Source organism: Balaenoptera ricei, chromosome 20 (assembly GCF_028023285.1).
Source record: "Balaenoptera ricei isolate mBalRic1 chromosome 20, mBalRic1.hap2, whole genome shotgun sequence".
Classification (NCBI taxonomy): Eukaryota; Metazoa; Chordata; class Mammalia; order Artiodactyla; family Balaenopteridae; genus Balaenoptera; species Balaenoptera ricei.
In genome coordinates this window covers 14,578,176-14,604,071 of record NC_082658.1, presented here as the reverse complement: position 1 = coordinate 14,604,071, position 25,896 = coordinate 14,578,176, and the positions used below count along the sequence as shown (strand labels likewise).

General features: G+C 46.6%; 2 protein-coding genes across 3 annotated transcripts in view; both read right to left on the bottom strand.

The window, feature by feature from the left end:
- PECAM1 (platelet and endothelial cell adhesion molecule 1) overlaps positions 1-12,218 on the bottom strand; it is a 54,564-nt gene extending 42,346 nt beyond the window's left edge. Inside the window, exons 1-4 of one of the 2 annotated variants that reach the window (XM_059908351.1) lie at positions 12,142-12,218; positions 11,422-11,579; positions 11,309-11,335; positions 2,776-3,069 (exon numbers count right to left, since the gene is read on the bottom strand). In XM_059908351.1, the coding sequence (XP_059764334.1) occupies positions 2,776-3,069; positions 11,309-11,335; positions 11,422-11,485 (385 nt within the window). In that variant the 5' untranslated portion in view covers positions 11,486-11,579; positions 12,142-12,218. Of the gene's footprint in view, positions 1-2,775; positions 3,070-11,308; positions 11,336-11,421; positions 11,744-12,141 lie in introns of those variants that run through there. The other variant, XM_059908350.1, reaches the window with a different exon arrangement.
- A 2,127-nt stretch (positions 12,219-14,345) lies between these two features.
- Positions 14,346-25,896, bottom strand: part of POLG2 (DNA polymerase gamma 2, accessory subunit) — a 77,382-nt gene continuing 65,831 nt past the window's right edge. Inside the window, exons 12-14 of the transcript XR_009499696.1 lie at positions 24,915-25,136; positions 14,737-14,801; positions 14,346-14,412 (exon numbers count right to left, since the gene is read on the bottom strand). The gene's annotated coding sequence lies outside the window, so the exon portion shown is untranslated. The remainder of the gene's footprint in view (positions 14,413-14,736; positions 14,802-24,914; positions 25,137-25,896) is intronic.

Here is a 25,896-nt window from a genome sequence, read left to right as displayed (position 1 = left end):
TGTACTATGTTCTCACCACTGCTGTTACTTCTGGTGGCAGCTGTTTGAAAAGGTGTTCCCCTGCCCCACACGAGCTCCGCAATGGACGGGGTCATGTCTTATTCATTGTTGGGTCCTCAGCCTGGCTCAGAGTGGGCACTCGATACATGGGTGATGAATGAATGAATTGCCTTTTGTCTACTTCAAAAACCTATCATAATAATCAAGAGTTGGACAGGCCAACTGTGGAGTCAGATAGATCTTGGTTCTCACTCTGGCTCTGCCTTCTATGGGACCAGTCTACCCAACCTCTCCGAGCACCAGCATCCACACCTGTACGTGGGAGGAACCAGGCTTATCTGCCAGTGCAACTGCAGGAGGAAAACGCAACACGTGTAAAGCACTTAGAATCGTTTACCTCATGAGGGCCTGATAAGTGGTATTTCTTATTACTGGAGGTAACAATAGTATGAATGACTATTCTGATCACAGAAGTGAGCTCAAAAGTGCAGAAATGACAGTTATGTCAGCAGCTGTCAAGGAGGCACAGGGCTGAATTCACAAACTGTATCCATTAAATCATCCAAGTTTGTCAGCGCATTTCTTTTCAACGTACATTTCCCAAACTCTTGGCCTGCCAATCTTTCCTCATCACTAATGTGAATACCTGGACCTGTTGGCTCCTCCCCTGTCCGCGGTGGAGATGGAGGAGGGCTGGTCTGCATCCCTGTGGCTGTTGCCCCTGGTGACACAAAGGGATGTCTGGCCAGCTGTGCCCCAACAGACCAGAAGACACCCAGGGAGGAACTGGCCTGGGGGGTGATGCAGTCACGTTCTCCCGTGTGAGCCTCAAAGCCTGACGGGAAGGTAGCCAGAGGTTGTATACTTTTGAAAGGAAAACGCCCCCAAACACTTGCCCACTGGTTCTTCCTGCTTCTTGTTTGATGAAAGGGTTATTTCTTTCTAAGGATGGTCAGGGCAAGCACCTCGCACACGACGGGCCATTCATTCATCCAACACTCAATCACTAAGAAGGCTTCATCTGCTACCCATTTAATCCTCAAAACAAAACAACCTGGACTTCCCTGGTGGCTCAGTGGTTAAGAATCCGCCTGCCAAGGCAGGGGACATGGGTTCGAGCCCTGGTCCCAGAAGATCCCACATGCTGCGGAGCAACTAAGCCCGTGCGCCACAACTACTGAGCCTGCGCTTTAGAGCCCGTGAGCCACAACTACTGAGCCCACGTGCCACAACTACTGAGCCCATGAGCCACAACTACTGAAGCCCGTGTGCCTAGAGCCCATGCTCCGCAATAAGAGAAGCCACCGCACAGCAACGAAGAGTAGCCCCCGCTCGCCGCAACTTGAGAAAGCCTGCGCGCAGCAACGAAGACTCAACGCAGCCAAAAATAAATAAATAAATAAATAAATTTATAAAAAAACCAAAACAACCTTCAAGGGTACACACAGATTCCCAGTGATCTCTATTTTAGAGACAGGACATGAAGACCTGTCTTTAGGAGGTCGGAGAATTTGACCGAGGGGCACTCTGCTGGGTTGGCAACCTCTTTCTCAGCCTCTGCGCTTTCACTCTTACGCTACATCCCTTTTCTCTGTCCTTTGCCCCACTTCACCATCAAGCAAATTCCCACACCATCTTCTATATCTGGACCCAGTGTCCCCTCTTCCAGGAAGCCGTCCCTAACTTCACTAGGCAGAACTGTTTCCTCCCACCGCTGTGCTCCCAAGGCGCTCAGATCATATGACTGTTGGACTGCAATGATTTGTTTACATGTCCCTCTTCCCCACAGGACTGTAAGTGCGTCCACAGCTAGGATCTGTCTGATGTATTTTCATGTCTGGCACCTATTTTTTTTCCTGACTTGCAGCCTTGGGACATGCTTCTTGAAGGAGTAAATCAATGAATGAATGGACGGATGGAACTCTATGACCCAAATTTCCCACAATGATATTTCTCTTGTTTTTCCATCTCTATTTCTACTTGCTGTTTTCAACTGTTTAATTTATTCCACAGTCATTTATTGAGTGCCTACTATGAGCCAGATTTTTGTTTGTTTGTTTGAGATACAAAAATAGACCAAACACCACCTCTTAGCTCAGGATCTCATAATCCAGAAGAGCAGACAGATATGTGAGAAAGTTGCAATGATCGAGTGAAATAGTAATTGCCGCTTACTGGAAACTCATTATGTGCTGGAAATTGCACTAAGCTCTTTACCAACAGGATATCTTTTAATCCTCTCAATAACTTCCTGAGCTCGGTAGTATTATTATCTCTATTTTACTGATGAGAATTTTAAAGTGTAGAGAGGTTAAGGGACTTGTCCAGATTGGAATCTAGGCAGAGTGACTGCAGAATCCAGAGTCAACACTCAGCCCCATGACCTTGATATAAATACCATTGAACGCAGAGAAAGCATAAGAGCTGTAAGGACCGGGACCATGGGGGAGATCAGTTTTGTTTGGGAAAGTGTCAGAGAAGAGATCATTGAGTTGAGTGTTGAAGGAGAAATAGTTCACGAGGAGATGAGATGAACAGGGTATTCCAGGGAGAGAAAATAGCATGTGCAAAGGCATGGAGGTGAGGAAAAGCTTGGTGTACTGGGAGCATGTCTAATGCCTGCATTTCCAGGTTAGGAAAATGTCAGGCAGATGAGTGAGAAGGATGATGGACGGGCAGGTAGGTCCGGTGTTACGACTCATTGAATCACCATTCTGGCTCCTGCATGGGTTCACGCTTCACCTGCCTGAGCTGTGTTCCACTCCAGGCACTCACCTCTCACCAACACCGTGTACTCCACAGTCGTTTTCTCCTTGTTGTTCAGGATCACGGTGCATTTATAGGTCCCTGCGTCATAGACCCGGGCTTGGGGAATAAAATAACTCTCTGTGTTCTCCATGGAGGAGACGTTGTGAAACAGCACGTCATCCTTATAGAACAGCACCTGGTGTTGAGGCTTGACACTAGACGTGGTGCTGACATCCACGACGCACTGCAGGGTCAGGTTCTCCCCATTTTGCACCTCCTGCTTCGGCAGGAACTGCATGTGGATGCTGTTGATGGTGAAAGCTAAAGGCCAAGGGAAGGAGAGCAGACACACCAGTTATCTCAGAAACAACGTCACCACATCAGATTGGTATCATCACATCCATGCAGTATAGTGTCCAGGGGTCCCAGGTGAGTAGTGACTGTGTGTGGCGGGTCAAGCACGAGGCAGCTGATACTAAGCTGCTCATATTCCCACCATGACAAGGTGGCAGCCTTTGGAGTGTGACAAATAAAACATGTCCCTAAGATGTATGCAGCCTGTGAGCTGCCACATGGTGGCCCCTGGAGGGAGCATAGGATTCAAGCAGACAAACGTTCAAGTCCTGGCTCATCACTTACTGTGTGACCTTGGGTGATTAACCTCTCTGAGCTCAACTTTCTCATCTATAAAATGGGGTTATAATACCTACATAGTAAGTTGCTGTAAGACTTACAGAAAAGGAGCAGGAAATCACCTAGTGATTTCCTGGGTATACCAGTGCCTGGTACACGGTAATTGCTTGATAAATGATGGCTACCACCATTCCGAAATCACATGGTCACATCCAGAAACCGCTTCCCCAACCCCACCCCACCCACCCACCCCCCGCCTGCCCAAATTAGCACAGTCTCAACTGGTGTTTTCTAGCTGATGAAGTCAGAAGCCTCACCAGATGGGTGAGAACTTGAAACCACTTTTTCTCATGCACCTTGCTTCCCGTTTTGCTTTGGCTGCTAAGAAGTATAAGCCCCAAATTTTACCTCTAGCAACCTTTGGGATGCAGTTTTCTGTGCTAAAAGAGTCACAGTTTTATTTGACTGCCATATTTTCCTCTCATTCTGATTTCCTTATTTATTTTATCCTATTGAACAATAATACATAATTTTTATAAGTGGTCCCAAATCATTTTACAAACCAAAAAAGGTATAGCAAGGTAGCTGGCCAGAGATACTGGCAAAAAATCATCTTTCTTTCTCTCTCTTTTAATAACAGTCAAACTGTTCTTGAACACCTTAGAATTTAACTTGTCTATAACATGTCTCAGGTTTTAAGCTGAATACAACAGTCCATCCTTGTGCCTTTTTTTCTGAGCAATTAATTTAACAAAAAATGGCATCTGATTAGTCATGAGATGAAACAAGATGACTGTTTAAATTTATTTCTTACAGCAGGAATCTTTAGAATTCCCTTTTCTGTCTTTCTGTATTCCTTATTAGCTCCTGGTCTGAGGAGCTTGCTGGGTGAGCTATCGGAACAAAAGTTTCTTTGAACCATGTTTAGTTTCCCATAGATTAATACGTTCCCTTCCCAGGTAGGGACAGGCAACTCTCCCTACTCCTTCAGTACCTCCTTCTTCATTTTAAGCCATGCTGTTTAGTACAGTGATTCTATCAGGAGATGGTAAAGAGCAGAAGATGAGTGCAGAGTTAGACTTCCTGGGCCAAATCCCATCTCTGCTCACAAACTGTGTGGCTTTTAGTAAGTTACTGAGCTTCTCTGAGCCTCAGTTTGTTTATCCATAGAGTGGACATAAAAACAGTAAGTGTAAATGAGAACCTGAATTTAAGTTCTTGGAGCAGTTCCTGGTACAGATGAATTGCTTGCAAAATGTTAGCTAGATTCTGTCAGTCACAGGTATAATACCAACACTTGAGTCTTGAGGTCTCTAAAGCTCTTTCTTGAAATCATATTTCTAGTCAATTTTTTCAGAAAAAAAAAAAAAAACAACAATTTTTTAATTTCCCAGGTGAATTACAGCAACTTCTCCAGACTCCCGGTGTTAGTCATCGCACTGTGTTGGGCTACTTTAGTGTCATCAACCTGAATGAAATGCATACCCATGGCTGGTACACCCCAGACTGGGACACAGAACTGGGTACAGGAAGAAAGCAAGTCAGGCACACCCGGTCCAAACCCCTGATCCCACAGTCATTAGCTGGGTGTCACTGGGAGTTACTTAACCTCTCCAGGCTACCACCTCTCCTCCTATAAAGTAGGAACACTAATACTTGCCTTCCCTGGTATTTTAGTCTTGAACAATGACGGAACCAAGGTGGCTGAGAGCACTGAAGGGGCAGGTTTGTATTGCCCGATGCGTGGCCCCTGATTGATACCTCCTTCCTGCTTCCTCAGCACCATTCATTCAGCAGACATTGAAGGGGGCGTCTCTGTGCCAGGCACTGCACCCAGTACTGGGGATTCAGAGAAGGGTAAGACTGGCACAGTTTCTGCCCACCTAGAGCTCACAGTCTGCATTTCACAGTCCTTCCCTACTCCAGGCCTTCCAGCCTCAGAGCCAGCCCTGCCTGGGTCTCCTACCGACCATCCCTAGGGAGCTCTACCACTGTTTAACAATTTTAAAGCAAACTTGGCTAAAGCATCGGGTAGCGGTTTTTTAGAGAGGATGATGTGCACTAACACAAGACGCTTCCGCCTACCTTGCTTTTCTAAGCAAATCTAATATACATCTGCTTAATAAATTAACGCAGCTGATTCACTGGTAGGAACCACACACTTCCATGGCCAGCAGGAGCAGACAAGGAAGAAGAAAGGAAGGCAGGACATGGGATTTCCCTGATGGTCCAGTGGTTAGGACTCCGCACTCCCACTGCAGGGGGTACGGGTTCGATCCCTGGTCGGGGAACTAAGATCCCACATGCTGCGCGGCGCGGCCAAAAGAATTAAAAAAAAAAAAAAAAAAGAAGGCAGGACAGGAGAAGGAAAAGCATTTTTTAAAATTATTCAAGATATAGGGCTTCCTTGGCGGCTCAGTGGTTAAGAATCCTCCTGCCAATGCAGGGGACACGGGTTCGAGCCCTGGTCCGGGAAGATCCCACATGCCACAGAGCAACTAAGCCCATGCGCCACAACTACTGAGCCTGCGCCCTAGAGCCCGCAAGCCTAGAGCCCGTGCTCCACAACAAGAGAAGCCACTGCAATGAGAAGCCCGCACGCCACAACCAAGGGTAGCCCTCGCCGCAACTAGAGAAAGCCCGCACGCAGCAACGAAGACCCAACGCAGCCAAAAATAAATAAATAAATAAATATAAATTTATTTTTAAAAAAGCAGATTCCCCAGCGTCAGACAAGCCCTCAGATAACTGTAACCCTGACCAACATTTTATCTGCAATCTCCTGACAAACCCTGAGTCAGAACCATCCAACTAGGCCATTCCCAGATTCCTGACCCTCAGAAACTGTGAGATAATAAATTGTTATCTTAAGCCACTAAGTTTTGGGATAATTTGTTAAGGAGCAATAGATAACAAACACACCATCCAACCTTCAAAAATCTCTACCTGATTGATGTAGAGAACAAACATATGGACACCAAGGGGGGAAAGTGGCGGGGGGCTGGTGATGGTGGTGGTGGGATGAATTGGGAGATTGGGATTGACATGTATACACTAATATGTATAAAATGGATAACTAATAAGAACCTACTGTATAAAAAAAAAATTCAAAAATTCAAAAAGAAAATCTCTACCTGATTATTAAGATAATATGGAAAATATTATCCTCTTTGTGAATAAACTTTCCAGGAACAGCCAGTAGAGAGACCTGTGTGTAGGTCTCACTATTTACACGATAGAGTGATTGCTACAACCGGGGCCTCCCGGAGGTTCACAGATGGGTGTCAGGGGGCCCATGAACCACCTCTGATTATATGCAAGTATGCGTTTCTCTGGAGAAAGGACCCAAAACGTTCAGAACTGTAATGGAAGGACGGGGTTGTAGAATAGCCTAAAGAGGCCAGATCTTTTCAACCTGGAGAGATGAGGGGCTGATGGAGACGACCCAAGTAACAAAGTCACCACAGCACAGATAAGGCACCTAGGGACCACAGCCCCAAATCCCCAAATCCTAAAACAAAGGGTTTTAGGATCCCCTCTGCCTCAGGCTACCGGTCAGCGGATGCTGATGCTCCAGGGAAGATGAGGCATCCTGACTCACCCACTCGGCCCTCAGCCTGGAAATGACTCAGAAAGAAAGGGGGGAGCGGGTAGAGGAGGAGGGGCCCCCCACCATCGTCAGGAAAATCCAGGGAGCCATGAAGCAGGGAGGCCCTGATGAACTGCGGTGCTCAGCATGGAGCGTGCTGGCCCAGCTCATCTGACTCTCAAGCACCTCCAAGTTCAGTTCGAGTCCCTTTCAGTGAGACATTTCTTGAGCACCTGTGTCAGGTGCTGGGATTACAAGGTGAATAAGAAAGCATCCCTGCTGTCCTAGACTGTGCAGGCTGGTGGGGACCCACATAGCTGGAGTACAATCATGTAAGCACCAGGAGGAAGGGTTGCCCAGGAGGGGCCAAGGGAAGCCTGAAGGAAGTGACCCCTGAACTGAGCCTTGGACCAGGACAGGAAAGGGTGGTGGGGTGCTCGGGGCAGGAGAACAGCAAGTACCAGGGCACAGAGGCATGAGAAATCAATGCATTCTGGGCGCCGGTGGTTACAGGAGCCAGAGTGTGAGGCTGGAGGGTCCAGGGGGCCAGGTAGGAGGGGGGCAGAACAGAGAGCCTTGCCCACTGTGCTGACAAGCTGGGCCCTGTCCTGAGGGTCTTGCGGGGGAGGCAGTAACAGGATGACACTGGAGCTTTAGAAAGATCACTGTGGGCTGGAGGAGAGACTGGAGGCCTGTAACAACCTGGACGATGGTTCAGGTGAAAGCTGATGCAGCCTCTGCTCAGGCAGATGCAGTGGTGCTGAGGGGAAGGGGTGGACTTGAGAAATATTTAGTGTATGCAAAAGGGCTTGTTTTTTGGGGTGAAGAAAATGTTCTGGAACTAGACAGAGGTGATGTTTGCCCAACATTATGAACGTACTAAATGTCATTAATAATAACATTTGTAATATGTATTTTACTTGTTTGATTGGCTATGGGGATTGAGGCAGAGAGTGGAAGATAAGGTTCCTGGATTAGGTACCCAGGGGGATATGGATGCAGTGGACCGACGGAGACAAAGCCAGAGAAAGATAAGGGCGGAGACAAAGTCGCGGTGCTGCAGCTGCTTTGAGGGGCCCGGGGGACCACCAGGAGGAGATGTCAACCACTGGCCCCGTGGGAAGCTTGATGGTCGGGGGAGTGGCCAGAGCTGGAGTGGACTTGAGGGTGGGCATGTGGAGGTGTACAGAGTGGGGGGTTGAGCTTCAGAGAGGATGAGACCCTGGGAAAGTCCAAGTCTCCCGGGGAAAAAAAGGAGGGTTTGTCAGAAAGGTGGGAGAACACCAGGGAAGAAGGTCTACGAGGCCAAAGAAAGAGGCTCTGTGCTAACACCGGGGTCCCGAAGGCTAAGGGCTGGACATGTTCATGGCATCTATGAGAGGGTTCTAGTGACAGGGAGGCGTGGGGGCCAAGGCCAGACCTGCTAGGTAGGGGCGCCTGAGAGGTGAGGAAGCGGAGACGGTGATTAGAAACCGGGCTTCGGAGAAGTCTGACTGAGGAAGGGAGTGGATAGATAGTGGGGCACAAGATAAAAGGGGGATGGGGGGTGGGGGGGGCAGGGGGATTGTCTGTGATTTTTCTTTTTCCTAAAAAACCAAGAGCTACCAATCATGTTTGCAGACTGAAAGGAAAGAATAGATACTAAAAGTGGGGTGGAGGCTGACTAAAGACAGCGTGAGATCCTGGGGGAGGAGGGTGATGCCAGAGATGGGCGCGGAGCCCAGGTGGACAGGCTGGCCGTGCCCCACCACGGGACAGACACGGCCTCTGAGGCCAGGAGGGAAGTCAGGAGGACGGGTGGGGAGGAAGATAAGCCTGAAGCCGGGGCAGGGCGGGAAGTGGAGGGAGTTCCCTCCAGACAGCACTGTGTTCTAGGTGAAGAGGGAGCTGAGGTCATCTCCTGAGACTGGCCGGCTGGGCTTGGGCGGGGGCCCGAAGTAAAAGGAGAGGAAGGGCCAGGGCGGACCAAGCACCTCAACCGTGGAGTAGGCCACGTGGAGCAGGCTGGCGGGTCATGCACGTGCAACGTGGTCCTGGGTGGCCTGAAGAATGGGAGACCTGGGTCCCAGCCCCCACTCTGCCAGCACCCAGTGGTGACCTTGCACAGGCACCTTGTGTAAAACAGGGCAGAAGCCTGAGGAGGGAGTAGGAGAGCCTCCCGGCTCTGGGTCCTGCAGCTCTGAGGTCTCCCCCGAAGGTACAAGACCTTTCTCTAGGAAACCTGGGCAGGGAGCGATTTACTTCCCCCTGAGGTGGGGATGAAGACGGGAGATTGGAGCAAGAGAAGCAGAAGCCCAGAGGCACACGTGTCGGCGGGGTGTGGTCTGGGCTAGAGCAAGGGCACGAGGGCTGGAGTGGACAGACAGGGAGGTGCAGGAGCCGTGGTGGTGGGTGAGCTAGGACCATAGTAAACCATTATTTACTGATCACTGCCTGCTGGGCTGGCACGTCACCTCTTCTTATCTAATCTCATCTCATACTGATGCATCACCCTCATTTTACAGATTGGGAAAAAGGCTCAGAAAGACAGAGTAACAGTGGCTTTAAAGATTTGAGTCAGGCCTATGGCTCCAGGCTCCGGACAATCGGGTTTTGGGAAGGGGAGGTTCTGGTGCTGATGTCCTGCTATCCGGCTCTTTTTGGACAAGTCGGTTGTTTCTCTGAGGTGCAGAGATATCATCAGTCAATTAGGTTGATTATGAAGATAATGGACATCCTGCCTCCATGGGTTGCCATGGGGATCAAACACCCATAGAAGCACATGGACACACGCACAGGAGACCCGCCAGACCGGCTTTGCTAAGTAGCCAGCACGAGCCCTCTCCATGCAGAGCTACTGCTCCAAGCCTTGGCTCAACAAACCAGCGTCACCCACACACGTCATCTCCAAATAGCTGTACAACTGTCTGCAACCCAGTCACCCCGATTCTGCGTGGAATGAAGTGACCTCTGACAAGGGGATCCTGTTCTGTGGGCTCTCCCTCTATTCAGCCCCCAGACCCAGCCCAGTCCCCTCCTTCACACGGTCCAGATGAAGCAAAACAAAACCTGCTTATCTATTTGTGTGTGTGTGTGCATGTGTATGTGTGTGTGTGTGTGTGCACGTGTATGTGTGTGTGTGTGCTGCCCTGCCGTGCAGCACGCGGGATCTTAGTTCCCCGACCAGGCATCGAACCTGTGCCCGCTACAGGGGAAGCACGGAGTCCTAACCACTGGACCACCAGGCAATTCTCCAAACCTCCTCATCTTAATGATTCAAAATTAGCTCTAAAGTGGATGACAGACCAGATTTCAAAGACAGGCAGAAGCCCCACTTCCCATGCCCAAGCACAAAATATTGCAGATATCATCGTAGCCTCATGGGTAGATGGGAAATGATATCTAATCTGTTTTATAAATTTATTTATTTTTATTTATTTATTTTTGCGTTTCTGTGCGAGGGCTTTCTCTAGTTGCGGCAAGCGGGGGCCACTCTTCATCGCGGTGCGCGGGCCTCTCACTATCGCGGCCTCTCTTGTTGCGGAGCACAGGCTCCAGGCGCGCAGGCTCAGTAGTTGTGGCTCACGGGCCCAGTTGCCCCGCGGCATGTGGGATCTTCCCAGACCAGGGCTCGAACCCGTGTCCCCTGCATTGGCAGGCGGATTCTTAACTGCTGCGCCACCAGGGAAGCCCTCTAATCTGTTTTAGATCATTTAGGAGAAAAAAAAATTCACAACAACAATTTAAACTATGTTCTGACTTCAGGACTTCCCTGGTGGTCCAATGGTTAAGAATCCGCTTTCCAGGGCAAGGGACACGGGTTTGATCCCTGGTTGGGGAACTAAGATCCTCAACTAAGCCCGCGTGCCACAACTAGAGAGAAGCCCCGGCACCGCAAGGAAAGATCCTGCATGCCGCAACTAAGACCCGACGCAGCCAAAAATAAATGAATAAATAAAATATTTTTTAAAAATAACTAAATAAACTATGCTCTGACTTCATGAATTTAACAAACTGATTATATCTAATTTGTGAATAAACAATCAGGGATAGGGTAGAATATGAAAAAAAGAAATTTATGGTAGAACAACAAAAAACAAATTATGGAATCACTTTCTTATCACCCCCCCCAATCCTAACAAACAGCATTCACCAGGATCTAGAAATGTATGCTCCTTCTAGAACATGCTGATTAAAACTTGGCTTAGAATAAGTGTTTTGTTCCAAAACCTTCTTAAAATGCAGAAAGGAATCAACTTTAGCTGACAATTCGAATATGTTTCTGAATTGTTATAAACATTAAACCCGAGCAATTTGACGTGAGTTTTAAGAGTCACAGGTAGGAATTTTACAACTTACAGTTTTCTTGACCCTCAAGGCTTGAACCTGGAAAAGACAGGAGAAATATGTTGATTTCACGAGCTTCACTTCTCATGGAGTTTAAGTGTCGTGGGAAGAGAGTGCAAACTCACAGAGCAGAAATGTCAGCAGGCCGCAGAGCCACATCGTGCCCCCCTGGGTCCACCCCAGCGGCATCCTGAGAGGGAGCGGAGGCTTCGGGCAGTTAGTGCTGCTTTTGCGCCATGCCCCGGAGGCAGAAGACACTTCCCACGCGACGGAGGTGAGAAACCTGCCCCGTGAAAAGCAGAGACCCCTGTGGGAGCTTCTCCAGGCGCCGCGGACAGACCGGCCGTGGCGCTGGTCAGGTAATGGCGGCCATGCTGGAAACCAGGAACAATGCCTGGGCGGCCTCATATCTCCTCAGGAAATGACTGGCCTTCCTGAGGGGCCACCGGGCGCAGCTGCTTTGTTTAGTTTGTTTAGAGGGAGGAAAAAAAGCCACAAGTGACATTTGCCTCAGCGCTCCTGGCCCTCCTTGCGTCTGGCCTGGATTTGGGGGCCCCTTCTCGCGGCAGCCTGAGAGGGTTCCTCCCTCTCTCCGACCTCCCCGCAAAGGGCTTCTCTCCCGGGACACTCACCAAATCTCTGTTTTTCCTCTGGCCCCTCCCAGGGGGCTCTTTCCACACAGCCTAAATCTGGACCTCCTGCCTTTCCTGACAAAGGCATGGAGAGGACTGACTTTTTCAGAAAATTGCAGGTTTGTCAGGGAGACCCTGTAATGGCTCCCCCCCCCCCCACTGCCCTCCGGAGAAAGTCAGTTTCCAATCCTGCACTATCCAGCCCTTGCTTACCTCTCCAGCCTGGTCTCTCACCTCTTCCCTCCTTGCCCCTACATTCTGGTTGCTAGAATTTATAGTTCCCAGAACACATCACATGTCTGTGACTTTGCCAATGCTCTTCCCCTGCCTGGAGTACGCTTTCCCCTCTCCTTTTCTGGAGAATTCCTACCCATTCATCATAACTCAGTTTAGGCATCAGTCCTCTAGCATTGTCGCCTGTCTTCCCCACACTGAGCTGCCCTTCCTCTGGGCCCCTCACCTCCCTAGTCTTCCTTTGTCAGACACTTTCTACCATGTGCCATAATGGCTGCTCCTCCCCCAAGTGGACTGCTGGCTCCGTGATGGCGGGACAGTGCCTGGTACCTAGCAGATGACCAAAAACATTAGCAAAATGGATGACTGACTGAAAGAGGACAAGTTAACTGTATTGTCTGAATTAGATGATCATTGCCTTGGGGTCACGGTGCTGCTTTTTGAAATGTTACCCTTGAATACCGTCACATGGTAAAGCTAAGTCATATTAGAACTGGGACCAGAGAAACCAAAGACTTCTCTGCCTCAGGGCAAGTACCTAGAAGTGGTGGCTTCCAGCTAGAGAACAATTCCTCTCTGTGATCTACGGTTCAATGGAAGTTTTGATAAGAGCTGTTAGAGAGCAATGCATGCATAAAGGAATTTTTTTCTATTGTGTTTTTTTAGTTTTGTTGTTCTGTATTTTCCATTCCCCACTGTAAACTATCTCCTTTGGCAACCTACTGGAAATTACCCCCACCAGCTACCAAATTTTGTTTTGGCAGGGAAAAAAAGGAAATGCCATGAGTAATAAAATAGATGTTGGTTTCAAAGGTAACTTTTACAAACTGTAGAGTAAGCAACTTTTGCTTCTCAAAGTGACATTCAAGCCATAGTGATAAATGTCCCACCGCATGGCCCTAAGTTCCAAAGTAAACTTCTAAAAATTAGCTATTGTTTCGTCCACAATGCTAGTACTTTTAGAACACCAGGAGAAAATAAAGCTTTATTTCAAAAATGTGTTAATGTTTCAAAAGAAAAGTGGAAAAATTATATCCCACAACTTACACTGTGCACCAGAATAAATTCCAAATGGACCAACCATCTGAAGGTACAAATGAAACATAAAAGTTCTAGAAGAAAACATAAAAGAATTCCTCATGATCTTGGGCAAAGGCTGGTTTAACTATGACTTAAAATCCAGAAGTCATAATATGAAAGACTGATAAATTATACTCCATGAATAAATGTTCTGCTTTGCCCCCACCCCCAAAAAAAGTTCAGTCAAGAGAAAAACTATAAACTGGAAAAAATATTTGCAACTCACATCACAGACAAAGAGCTAATCTCTCTGATCTGTAAAAAGCTCTCAGAAATCAAGAAGAAAAAGATCAACAATACAAAAGGAAAATGGACAAAGGAAATGAACACATAGATAACATAAGAAAAGTTACCTGAAATTTAATTTTAATTTTTTTTGGCCATACTGTGCAGCTTGTGGGACCTTAGTTCCTTGGCCAGGGATTGAACCTGCGCCCTCGGCAGTGACCGCTCAGAGTCCTAACCACTGGACCACCAGGGAATTCTCAGAAAAGGTATCTGAAATTTAGAAATAGGCAAAAAGGATTACAGTGTATTCTTTCAATACAGTACTGGGCATTGACCAGCAGGCTCCCCTAGGTATTACCTGACTCTCTAAGGGTACATAAATCTTTGTTTGAATTGCTACTTACTATTGACTATTGTCAGTAAAGGTAAACATTCACTTAACGTAAAGTTGATAGCAATGCAAAAGATTCTTGTTATCTGTAGTGGGTGGTGGAAACTGGGCAACTAGGAATTTTTCATAGTAAACCTTTCTGTACTTTTTAGTTCTTAAGTTATGTGACTTTTTATCTCTTTTATTTTTGTATTACCTTTTAAATTTTTAAGAAATTGAAAAATTTAACAGCTTTATAGAGGTATAATTGACATACAATAACTGCACCTATTTAAAATTTACAATTTGGGAATTCCCTGGCGGTGTAGTGGTTAGAACTCTGCACTTTCACAGCCGAGGACAGGGTTCAATCCCTGGTTGGGGAACTAAGATCCCTCAGGCCGCTGGGTGTGGCCTAAATAAATAAATAAATAAAAGTTACAATTAGAAAAGTTTTGACATGTGTGTACCCCATGACATGAACACCACAATTAAGAAAGTGAATATATACATCACCCCCAAAAGTTTCCTTGTGCCCCGTTGAAACAGGAGGGAAGCGGGCAGGGTACAACCTTTAAAAGAATGACATAGCCTGAGGACACAACATAAACTGATTAGAACCAAATAGGTCCAAGACAGCAGACAAGTTGACTTCCACTAGACCTTGAGCCTCAGTATACCTCACTGTAACACATCAGCAAGCTAAATGACACACCCACAGGCGCCATGACAGCTCCAAGGCTGACCATAAGGGTCAAAAAGTGGGTGGTAGCCCAATTCCTGGAAATCCCCACTCCTTCCCCAAAATAGCTGGAATACTTCTCCCACTTATTAGCCTATGCAATTACCCACCCCTATAAAAACTGACAAACCCCATACCCTGGTGCCTTTCTCACCTTTTGTGTTTCTCTCTGAATAAATCCACTTCTTACTTATCATTTTGTCTCTTGCTGAATTCTTTCTGCAATGAGACATCAAGAACCTGAGCTTCATTAAGTCCTGAGACCAGGTGTGTAATCTCAGTTAACAGACCATGGGTTCAAGTCCCAATCTGAGTTACATGGTTTCACCTTTGCAATCCTTTCTTCCCTGAATCTCTCTCCCCACACCCACCACCCCCTATACAAACACTGATCTGCTTTCTGTCACTATGGGTTAGTTTGCATTTCTAGAATTCTATTTAAATGGACTCATACGGTATGCACTTTTTGTTGGTTTTTCTGGCCTATCTTCTTTCAATCAGCATAATAAGTACTTCATCCTTTTTATTGCTGAGTAACATTTCATTGCATGAAAATACGGGTTTGCTTATTCACCTATTAATGGACGTTTGGGTTATTTCCAATTTTGAACTAATACAGATAGAGCTGCTATGAACAAGTCTTTGTCTGGACACATACTTTCATTTCTCTTGCATAAATACCTAGGAGTGGAATGCATGGGCTATAAGGTAGGTATATGTTTAGCATTTTAAGAATCTACCAAACTGTTTACCAAACTGATTACACCATTTTACATTCCCACCAGCAATGTATGAAAGTTCTAGTTGCTCCACATCCTCATCAACACACTTGGCAGGTCAATCTTCTCAATTTTAGTCATTCTAGTGGGGAGCATAGTGCTTTCTTTTTTTTTTTTTTTCAATTTTTTTAATTTTTATTTTTACTTATTTTTTTAATTTTTTGGCTGAGTTGGGTCTTCGTTGCTGCACGTGGGCTTTCTCTAGTTGCAGTGAGTGAGGGCTACTCTTCGTTGCGGTGCGCGGGCTTCTCATTGCGGTGGCTTCTCTTGCTGCAGAGCACGGGCTCTAGGCGCGCGGGCTCAGTAGTGGTGGCGCGCAGGCTTAGTTGCTCCGCGGCATGTGGGATCTTCCCGGACCAGGGCTCGAACCCGTGTCCCCTTCATTGGCAGGTGGATTCTTAACCACTGCGCCACCAGGGAAGCCCAGTGCTTTCTTATTATGGTTTTAATTTGCATTTACCTAATGACTAATGACATTGAGCATATTTTTATGTGCTTATTTGCCATTTAATGGGTCTATTAAAATCTTTTGCTCAATTATTAGCTAGGTTGCTTGTTTTCTTAGTGTTGTGCTTTTAGAATTCTTTATATATTCTGAATATAAGTCCTTTATCAATTACGTAATTTGCAAATATTTCTCCTAGTTTGTGGCATGTCTTTTTATCTCCTTAATGGTGTCTTTTTTTTTTTTTTTTTTTTTTAATAGCTACTTTATTATTTATTTATTTATTTTTGTTTGTGTTTGGGTCTTCGGTTCGTGCGAGGGCTTTCTCCAGTTGCGGCAAGCGGGGGCCACTCTTCATCGCGGTGCGGGGACCGCTCTTCATTGCGGTGCGCGGGCCTTTTCACTATCGCGGCCCCTCCCGTTGCGGGGCACAGGCTCCAGACGCGCAGGCTCAGTAGTTGTGGCTCACGGGTCCAGCTGCTCCGTGGCATGTGGGATCTTCCCAGACCAGGGCTCGAACCCGTGTCCCCTGCATTAGCAGGCAGATTCCCAACCACTGCGCCACCAGGGAAGCCCTAATGGTGTCTTTTGATAAGCAGAAGCTTTAAATTTTACAGAATCAAATCCAATTTATCAATTTATCCTTTTATGCATCATTCTTTCGGTGTCACATCTAAAAAATCTTTGCCTACCAAAGCCTCAGAAACTTTCCCCAATGTTTTGACATTTCGATCTATTAACTACTTTTTTAATTTTAAAAAATTTTTATTTATTTATTTAATCTATTTATTTTTGGCTGTGTTGGGTCTTCGTTGCTGCACATGGGCTTTCTCTAGTTGTGGCGAGTGGGGGCTACTCTTCATTGAGGTGCACGGGCTTCTCATTGCAGTGGCTTCTCGTTGTGGAGCACGGGCTCTAGGCACGTGGGCTTCAGTAGTTGTGGCACACGGGTTCAGTAGTTGTGGTTTGCAGGCTCTAGAGCACAGGCTCAGTAGTTGTGGCGCACGGGCTTAGTTGTTCCATGGCATGTGGGAATCTTCCCCCACCAGGGCTCAAACCCATGTCCCCTGCATTGGCAGGCGGATTCTTAACCACTGAGCCACCAGGGAAGCCCCAATGTTTTATAGTGTTCAGTATATTTTTCATTATAAACCTTTGTGTCCTTTTCAGTTTTTAAATCATGTGAATGTATCAGGGTGTTGGAAATCACTTAAAATGGCTGCTGTATCCACCCCAGCCCAGCCCAGCCAGTACCGCAGGGTGACCTGTGCTGAGGCCCCAGAGTCACGTCAGCATGGGGCTGGTCCTTCACAGAACTTGTGGATCCTCATGGGAGAGCCTCCCTTGCCATTCTCCTCAGGTTTGTCTGCCTGTCTGTCTCTCTCTCTGTCTGTCTGTCTCTCACTCTCTTTCCAGGGGAACCACTCCTTCTAGCTCTCATGGAAATCTCTTCCTTCTCTCTTATGACTTGGCTGTGAGATAAGAACTGAAGCATATATTCGCCATCATTTATTTTATTCCTTGAAAAGATCATCATGCTCCTTATTCTTTATTTGTAAAGTAAGAATGTCTTATGAAAAGTTAAAAAAGTATAAAAGGATTTTTTTTTCCTATTTCACCTTTTTAAAAATAGGAAATCAAGTGGCTTTTTATATGTGTGTGGCCCCCACATATCTTCCCCTTCCTTCCTCTGGTTCTTAGTGGATTCCTTGATTGGGGGAAAAAAAAAAAAGAAAAAAAGGTTCCGCGTAACTATTAACTATTTTAGCTTCTTGGTAACTAAGCAAGGAACTGACTCCTACATTGCCAGGGATGAAGACCCCAGGAGTGCCCACCAGGCAGAACAAGCTTACCCAGGGCCCTATTTCTACCACAGTACTGCTCTCTTCTCCCTCTTCTCAGCCGAAGGGAAGGAGGACAGAGTGGTTTCTACATGCGGTGCTTCTGCCTTCAAAAACCAGGGATGTCACCTTTCATTGAACACATGACATATCTGAGCTTCAGCATCCCGGCTTTTTGGTGGAGAGTGTTATATTCTGTTTTTAATATGGTTATGGAACTAACTCTGGCATGATCCATATTCCGCCTTTGCTCCTCATGATATATAGATATACTGTTCTCTTATATCCCACCATTCTCCCCCTTTTATAAAAGGCAACATAAATAAATATACTTGCATTAGAAAAAACAACACAAAACAGGAATGTCACAAATCTAGATCACAGCAATCCATTAACCACCTGAAAAAGCTGCCTGGTGGAATAAACCTCAGGAAGTGGTTTTTCTGAGAAGCTGGGGTGGGTGGGGGAGGAAGGGCGAGGGAGGCAGGCGGCAATCATGGCAGAGGGCTACAGGCACCGGGCAGAACTGACCTCCCATCTACTTCATGACTACACTGATAGGAAACAAGATATCGGCCATTTCCCCCAGCCGTGACCTGTGAGCAGCCCGGGATGGGAGGTCTGATTAATTAACCTTGGCAAGTTTACGAGTGGGACTAATCCCCCACTGCCAGATTCAGAAGTCACCTAACGGGAGAATGTACTAACACACAGATCAGAAGCCTGGGTTTCCAGTCCCTTCTCTGCAGCTTAACGGTGTCAGTGTTTTGAGGTTCACTTTCCACACCTATAAAATGGGAATAATATGCCCACTCTACCCATTTCACAGGCTTGTCATGAAGAGAAAATGACAGCTAGTATTTGAAAGCACATTTAACCAGCGGGGCACAATAAGAACAGGACGTGGTAACAATAAAAACAAGAGTAGTAATAACAATAGTTGTAGGTCTGCTTTGGGCCCCAGGTTGCCCCATCAGAATTGCTGGTCTGGCAAATCAGCTGTTTTAATGAGCTCAAGGGGAGGGACTCAGAGACCCTAATTCAGTGCCCACCCAGGTGTTGTCCTCAGAGCCCCAGTCTGGCCCCTTGCAAAGGTGGGCAGCTGGGCAAAAGGGAAGCAGGTTGGGACATTGTGGAGGGGTCAGTGCTGTTCCATCCCCAGCTGGAGGACCCCCTCCATTCCACAGACAGGACACAGGGTTATATCATGATTCATGGCTGTGGGCATTTTTTTGAGCCCCTTCGTCCATTAAAAAAAAAATTATTTGGGGGGAATTCCCTGGCGGTCCAGTGGTTAGGACTCTACACTTTCAATGCCGTGGGTGTGGGTTCAATCCCTGGTCAGGGAATCAAGATCCTGAAAAAAAAAATTATTTATTTTGGCCATGGCACGGCCAAAAAAAAAATTATTTTTTACAACTGCCTTGGTATAAACAAGAATATATTAAACATATATATATTTATATTTATATATATATATTTACGTTTCCTTGACCTAAAATTTCCTTTTAATTCTTTTGATTAAAACAATTTTTTTTTTCATGGGCCCCTAAAAGTATTGTTGTAGGCCCTGGCACTGTGCCTCCTGAGCCTAATGGCTGAGTTGGCCCGGACAGCAGATCAACTGCACAACGGCCCAAAGGACCAAGGGGTCTGCTCTCTTCTGCCCTGAGTAGCCCAGGCACTGGCCTGGGAAGAGGGGCAAGAGCTTCACCATGGGACTTCCCTGGTGGCACAGTGGTTAAGAACCCGCCTACCAATGCAGGGGACATGAGTTCGAGCCCTGGTCTGGGAAGATCCCACATGCCCGTCTGCCTGCCAATGGAGCAACTAAGCCCATGAGCCACAACTACTGAGCCCGCAGGCTGCAACTACTGAAGCCCGTACGCCTAGAGCCCGTGCTCCACAACAAGAAAAGCCACCGCATTGAGAAGCCTGCGCACTGCAACGAAGAGTAGCCCCCACTCGCCACGACTAGAGAAAGTCCGCAAGCAGCAACGAAGAGCCAGTGCAGCCAAAAATAAATAATTAATTAAAAAAAAAATACTCGATAGGTATTTGTGCTTTCTGTTCTCAGAAACATAAGCAACAAAAGAAAAAATAGATAAATTGGACTTCACTGAAGTTAAAAACTTTTGTGTTGCAAAGGACACTATCAAGAAACTGAAAGGCAATCCACAGAATGGGAGGAAATATTTGGAAATCATATATCTGATAAGGATCCAGAATATTTAAAGAACTCTTATGACTCAGTAACAAAAAAAGACAACCATTTGTTAAAATGGGCAAAGGACTTGAATAAACATTTCTCCAAAGAAGATATACAAAGGCCAATAAGCACATGAAGAGATGCATAACATTATTAGTCATTAGGGAATTGCAAATCAAAACCATAATGAAATATCACTTCACACCTACTAGGATAGCTAAAATTGAAAAGACAGACAATAATAAATGTTGACGAGGATGCAGAAAAGCTAGAACCTTCTTCACACAACTGGTAGGATTATAAAATGATGCAGCCACTTTGGAAAATAGTCTGGCAGTTCCTCAAAAGTTTAAAAAATATAGTTATAATATGACCCAGCAGTGATTCCACTCTTAGGTATTTATCCAAAAGAAATGAAAATGTGTCTACACAAACACAAATGTTTATAGCAGCATTATGAATAATATCCAAAAAGTAGAAACAACTCAAACGTCCACCAACTGATAAACAAAATGTGGTATATTCATACAATAGATTGTTATTTGGCAACAGAAAGAATGAAGTCCTGATACATGCTTACAATATGGATGAAGCTTGAAAACGTCATGCTAAGCGAAAGAAGCCAAACATGAAAGGCCAAATATTATATGATTCTATTTATATGAAATGTTCAGAATAGCGAAATCCATAGAGACAGAAAGTAGATTAGTAGATTCAGGCTTACAACATATAGACTTATTTTTTCACAGTTCTGGAGGGCAGAATTACAAAATCAGTATCACTGGACTGAAATCAAGGTGCCAGCAGAGCCACAGACCCTCCAGGGGCTCTAGGAGATCACTTGTTCTTGTCTTCTCCAGCTTCTGGCAGCTGCAGGCATTCCTTGGCTTGTGGCTGTATCACTCTAACATTAGGCCACCATCTTCTGTTCTGTCTTCTCATTGTCTTCTCCTCTGTGTGTCAAATCTCCCTGTGCCTTTCTCTTTTATTTTTATTTTTTTGGGGGGGCCGCGCCATGAGGCTTGTGGGATCTTAGTTCCTTGACCAGGGATTGAACCTGGGCCCTCGGCAGTGAAAGCACAGAGTCCTAACCACTGGACCGCCAGGGACTTCCCTGCCTTTCTCTTTTAAGGACACTTGTGATTGCATTTAGGGCCCACTCAGATGTCCTGTATGGTCTCCCCATCTCATCCCTAACTTAATCACATCTCTAAAGACCCTTTTTCCATATAATGTAAAGAGTTACAGGTTCTAGGGATTAGTACCTGATATCTTTGGGGGCCACTCTCAGCCCTTTACAGAGGGTATCATGATCCCTGTTACAGTTGGAGAAGCAGGGCCAGAAGGTGAAGTATCAACCAGTTCTCAGAGTCATGTCTGCCTGCCAATGCCTGTCTGGCTGCTCCAGGGCCTCCAGTAACTGACCTTGTATAGCACCTTCATGAGCAGAAGACTCAGATCCAGCTCCTGACCTGACACACACACGAGTCATGAGACCAGGACCCATTTCCCAGGCATGTGACCTGGGCAGTTGCACAGGGCCCTGAGCTCAGAAAGGTCCATATTTGGTTTAATACCTTGTGGAGGCATCTTGAAATTCTTAATAATATTTTTAAAGGGGCCCTGCGTTTTCATTTTGCAATGGATCCATACATTATGTAATGGGTCCTGCATGTGACTTTGAATGAGAAAAGGAACAGATGAGATGAGGTGGGTGGAAATGTTCCTGCACATGGCCTCCCATCAGCCCTGGAAAGTACCAGACGCCCTGCCCCTGCCCCATCAACCTGCATCCAGGCTCCTCTTCTGCTGGGAAAGCTCTCCCTGACCCCCTATCCCCATCTAGGTAACTCTTCCCCTCCAGGCCCAGCTCAAAGGAGACTCCTGGACCAGAGCAGGCCTCTGGTTGCATGTTCTCAAAGCTCCCCATATGCTCCTTCATAGCTCCTATCACTGTTGGTAACCCCATATTTATCTACATGATCCCCAAGAAGCATCTCCCCTGGAATGGGTCTGTTGGGCATACCCCAGTGCCCATCCAGTCAACACAATGTCTGATATAGTGGGCCCTGTATAAATTTCTGCTAAATGAGTGAATGAGCTGGAAGCACAGCCGGATGTAAACAGTCATCATGTGTGGTGGCCATGCACAGGCCGTGGCGTCAAATTAGCTCCAGATGGCTGGCCTTAGTGCTGAGCTAGGCCCCTTAGGGCCAGATAGGGCCAGTGTTGGTCCCTAGCACCGGGAGGCAAGATTCAGCCCTGAAGGGAGGGCAGGCCGGAGACCAGCGCAGACGGAGACCAGCGCAGACGACTAGGGCTTGAGGAGCCCACAGGAGTGAAGAAGGAAGTGTGTGTGGTGGTTTGGGAGGCCTGATCCCCCAAGGGGCCTGAGTGGGCAGTAGCCTCAGCCCACACATATGTTCTCCCCTTAGGTGAGAGATGGTTTGGACTGGAAGTGGGTCAGGCCAGGCCTCCCAAGAGGCCCCTGGTAATCACTTCTGACAGGCTTGGGTGAGCTCAGGGTAGGGCCACCAGAGACAGGAAATAATAATGAAACCGTGCAACTCAGATTGGGAATTGAACCCATGCGGCCAGGACTTGAACCTGGCCAAAACCCACAGTCTTCCAGCTGAGATCACACCTGGTTTCAGGACTTAATGAAGCTCAGGTTCTTATGTCTCATCACAGAAAGAATTCAGTGAGAGACAAAGTGATAGGTAAGAAGTGGATTTATTTAGAGAGAAGCACACTCCACAGACAGAGTGTGGGCCACCTCAGAAGGCGAGAGCGACACCAGAGTATGGGGTTGTCAGTTTTTATAGGGGTGGGTAATTTCATAGGCTAATGAGTGGGAGGAGTATTCCAGCTATTTGGGGAAGGGGTGGGGATTTCCAGTAACTGGGTCACAGCCCACTTTTTGATCCTGACGGCAGTCTTGGAACTGTCATGGTCCCTGTGGGTGTGTCATTTAGCTTGCTGCTGTGTTACAATGAGTGAGGCTCAAGGTCTAGTGGAAGTCGACTTGTCCGCCATCTTGGAGGCATTTGGTTCGAATCAGTTTATGTCATGTCCTCGGGCTATGTCATTCTTTCAAGGGTTGTGCCCTGCCCCCTTCCCTCCTGTTTCAATAATACCTGATATCCAGTTACATTTTCACAGAAGCAACAAGTCATTTTCTGGTATGTCTCACATCTTACATGGGACATACCAAAAAAATTATTTGTTGTTTATCAGAAACTCAAATGTAACTGGGCATCCTGTATTTTAACTGACAACCCTTATTCAGGACTCCTTCTGGGAAGTAGCCTGTGCCAGGAATGCTTCAGCTAAACTGGAGTCATGTGTAGAAAAGCCAGAACTTTCAGGGGCTGAAGCCGTCCCTTTCCTGATTTTTGCTTTTTCAGGTTATCCAAGGGACACGAGGAGAAACAAGGCACTAAGCCGGGCTGCAGATGGGAGGGAGTGTCAGGAACCTTCTGCTCCAGGCCAGGCCCCATAGGGATGAAACAGTGAGGATGCCCTGGCAGCGGGGATGGCGTCTCTCAATCCTTGCAGGAAGCAGGCTAAGCACCAGGTCTGGCCCTGCCCTCCAGGGGTTTGGAGGGGAGGCTGCCCTATCAACTGACCATTCAACAGTCAATCTGGCTGCTGAGAGAAGCTCCTCCTGGGAGATAAGCACCTCCTGGGAGTGAGAGGTGGCCTGCCCTGGGTGTTGTTCTTTAGTTTACTTCATCAGTTTAAGGTGGGTAATGATATCTACCACCAGGGCAGTGCCTTTATCCATCTTTTTGACAATTGATTCTATCCTCTGACTTCTCCCTCCCAGTTTTGTGTCATCCACAGATTTTATCAGAAGGTCACCAGAGTCCTAATCCAATTCATTAATAAAAATATTCAATAGGAGAAGAATGAAGATAGAGCCCTGTGGCACTCTACCAGAGACTTGCCCCAGGCTGATCTTAATCAAAATTCTTTTGATATAAATGTTCTGCAAGCTGTAAATTCCCTTATTCTACTACCATTTACTCCAGCCTTCTCCATGAGGATATGAGGATTCCTCATGAGGATGTCTAAGATGTCTTGATAAATTCCAAAAGTAATGATACATCCATTAGATGGTGGCTGCTCTTGATACTACCTTAGCAGCAGTAATGATAATAATAATAATAAACAATGGAGTATTTTTTGTCCTTATCCTCCCCTTTCTGTCCCTTCCATCCAAGACTGAAGTAAACTTTGCTAAAATAAGAGGAAATCCAAATTGATTTATCCTAAGTTCATGGAGAAATTACCCTGCCAGGAACAACTCTTGGAGGAGGACGTGGGAAATGGTCATGGTTTATCTGAGATCAGCAAAATGAATTTTAGACACAAAAAGTGACTTAGGTTTAAAGAACAGGCAGTTTCAGCTTATCATCAGGTTTTGATTCAGAAGTTTGTTTTTAAGTTGGCTGTTGAGCAAATGTGAAATGTACTCAAAAACAATCTGACAAACACTGATTAGGTTCTCTGGAAGCTCCCGGAAGCCCTCTTCAAAACCATTTGTCTGCAATGAGTTGAAACTACACTGTGAGCAGCCTGAGCCCCTTGTCTTTTCTTTTCTTTCTTTTTTTTTTTTTAAATAAATTATTTTTTTTTTTGGCTGCTTTGGGTCTTTGTTGCTGCACATGGGCTTTCTCTAGTTGCGGCGAGTGGGGGCTACTCTTTGTTGTGGCGCGTGGGCTTCTCATTTCGGTGGTTTCTCTTGTTGCGGAGCACGGGCTCTAGGGCACGCAGGCTTCAGTAGTTGTGGCTCATGGGCTCTAGAGTGCAGGCTCAGTAGTTGTGGCGCACGGGCTTAGTTGCTCCGCATGTGAAGCATGTGGGATCTTCCCGGACCAGCGCTCAAACCTGTGTCCCCTGCATTGGCAGGTGGATTCTTTTTTTTTTTTAATTAGGTAGATTCTTAACCACTCTGCCACCAGGGAAGTCCACCTCTCTATGACTTGCCCACTTCTGCACATAGACTCTAGGAATTTAAGAAAGAAAATTGCTTTAAAGTATTTAAAACATTACCTACTGACGTGATTCTCAGTCCAGTGTGTGTGTGTAGCTTTGTCCGTGCCCAACTGGCTTTCATGAGGTCAGCAGAAGTGCGTGTCCATTTCTTAATGTGATCATCTATTCGTCATCTCGGTTTTAACAGGAAATCTGGCTGGGGCAGCCACAGAGGAAGCAGAGGCCAGGGCTTGTGAGGGCCCTCTCTTCTCGGTTCTCAGTGGATCTCTCCATCCCCTGCTTTGAAACAAAACAATGGTTCCTGCTGAAGAGGCTTCACCTCCCCAGCCTTTTGGGCTAAGCAGGTTGGTGTTATTCCTGAGCTGGACGTCCAGGTGATGAAGTTGTGGGGGGCAGACTTGTCCCCTTCTCATATCTAGCCTGAACCCCAGGAAATGTACTGAGTTTTAAAGAAGGGGGTGGGGGTGGGGATAGGGACTCCTAAAACCATAGATCACAGGGGCCTTGATATCCATCCTCTACAAAACTCTAGCAGATTACTTATTAGGTATGTAAAAACTCTATGCTATGTCTAAGCATGCCCTAAAATCTTTTCCTAGTGAGTTATGGCTCTCATTGTGTACGGAACTTCAATAAAGTCTTCATCAAAAAAAAAAATACACACACACACACACACGCATATATATATACAGAAGGGGGCCCAGACCTCTGTGGTTGGAATTCAGGGAAGGGTGGAGAATGGCGAGTCTAGGTCAGACCTGACAGGGCTGCCAGTGAGGGTCACACCCAGGAAGAGTTAGGCCATGTATTAAGGGCTAGATGAGGCCTGGGTCATGAAGGAAGGGGGACGGGAGGAAGGGTGCTCAGTGAAGGGACTAAAATGGGATCCTAGCACCCAAAAGTCAGTACAGAGCAGAGCAGAACTCTTACAGGTGTTGGCAGGGGGCACTTGTAGCTACCAGGCAGGAAGTAGAAATGACCAGAAACCAGCAAAGATCTTCCAAAAGTAAATCAGACAAGTTAACCTGGTTTTTTTTGT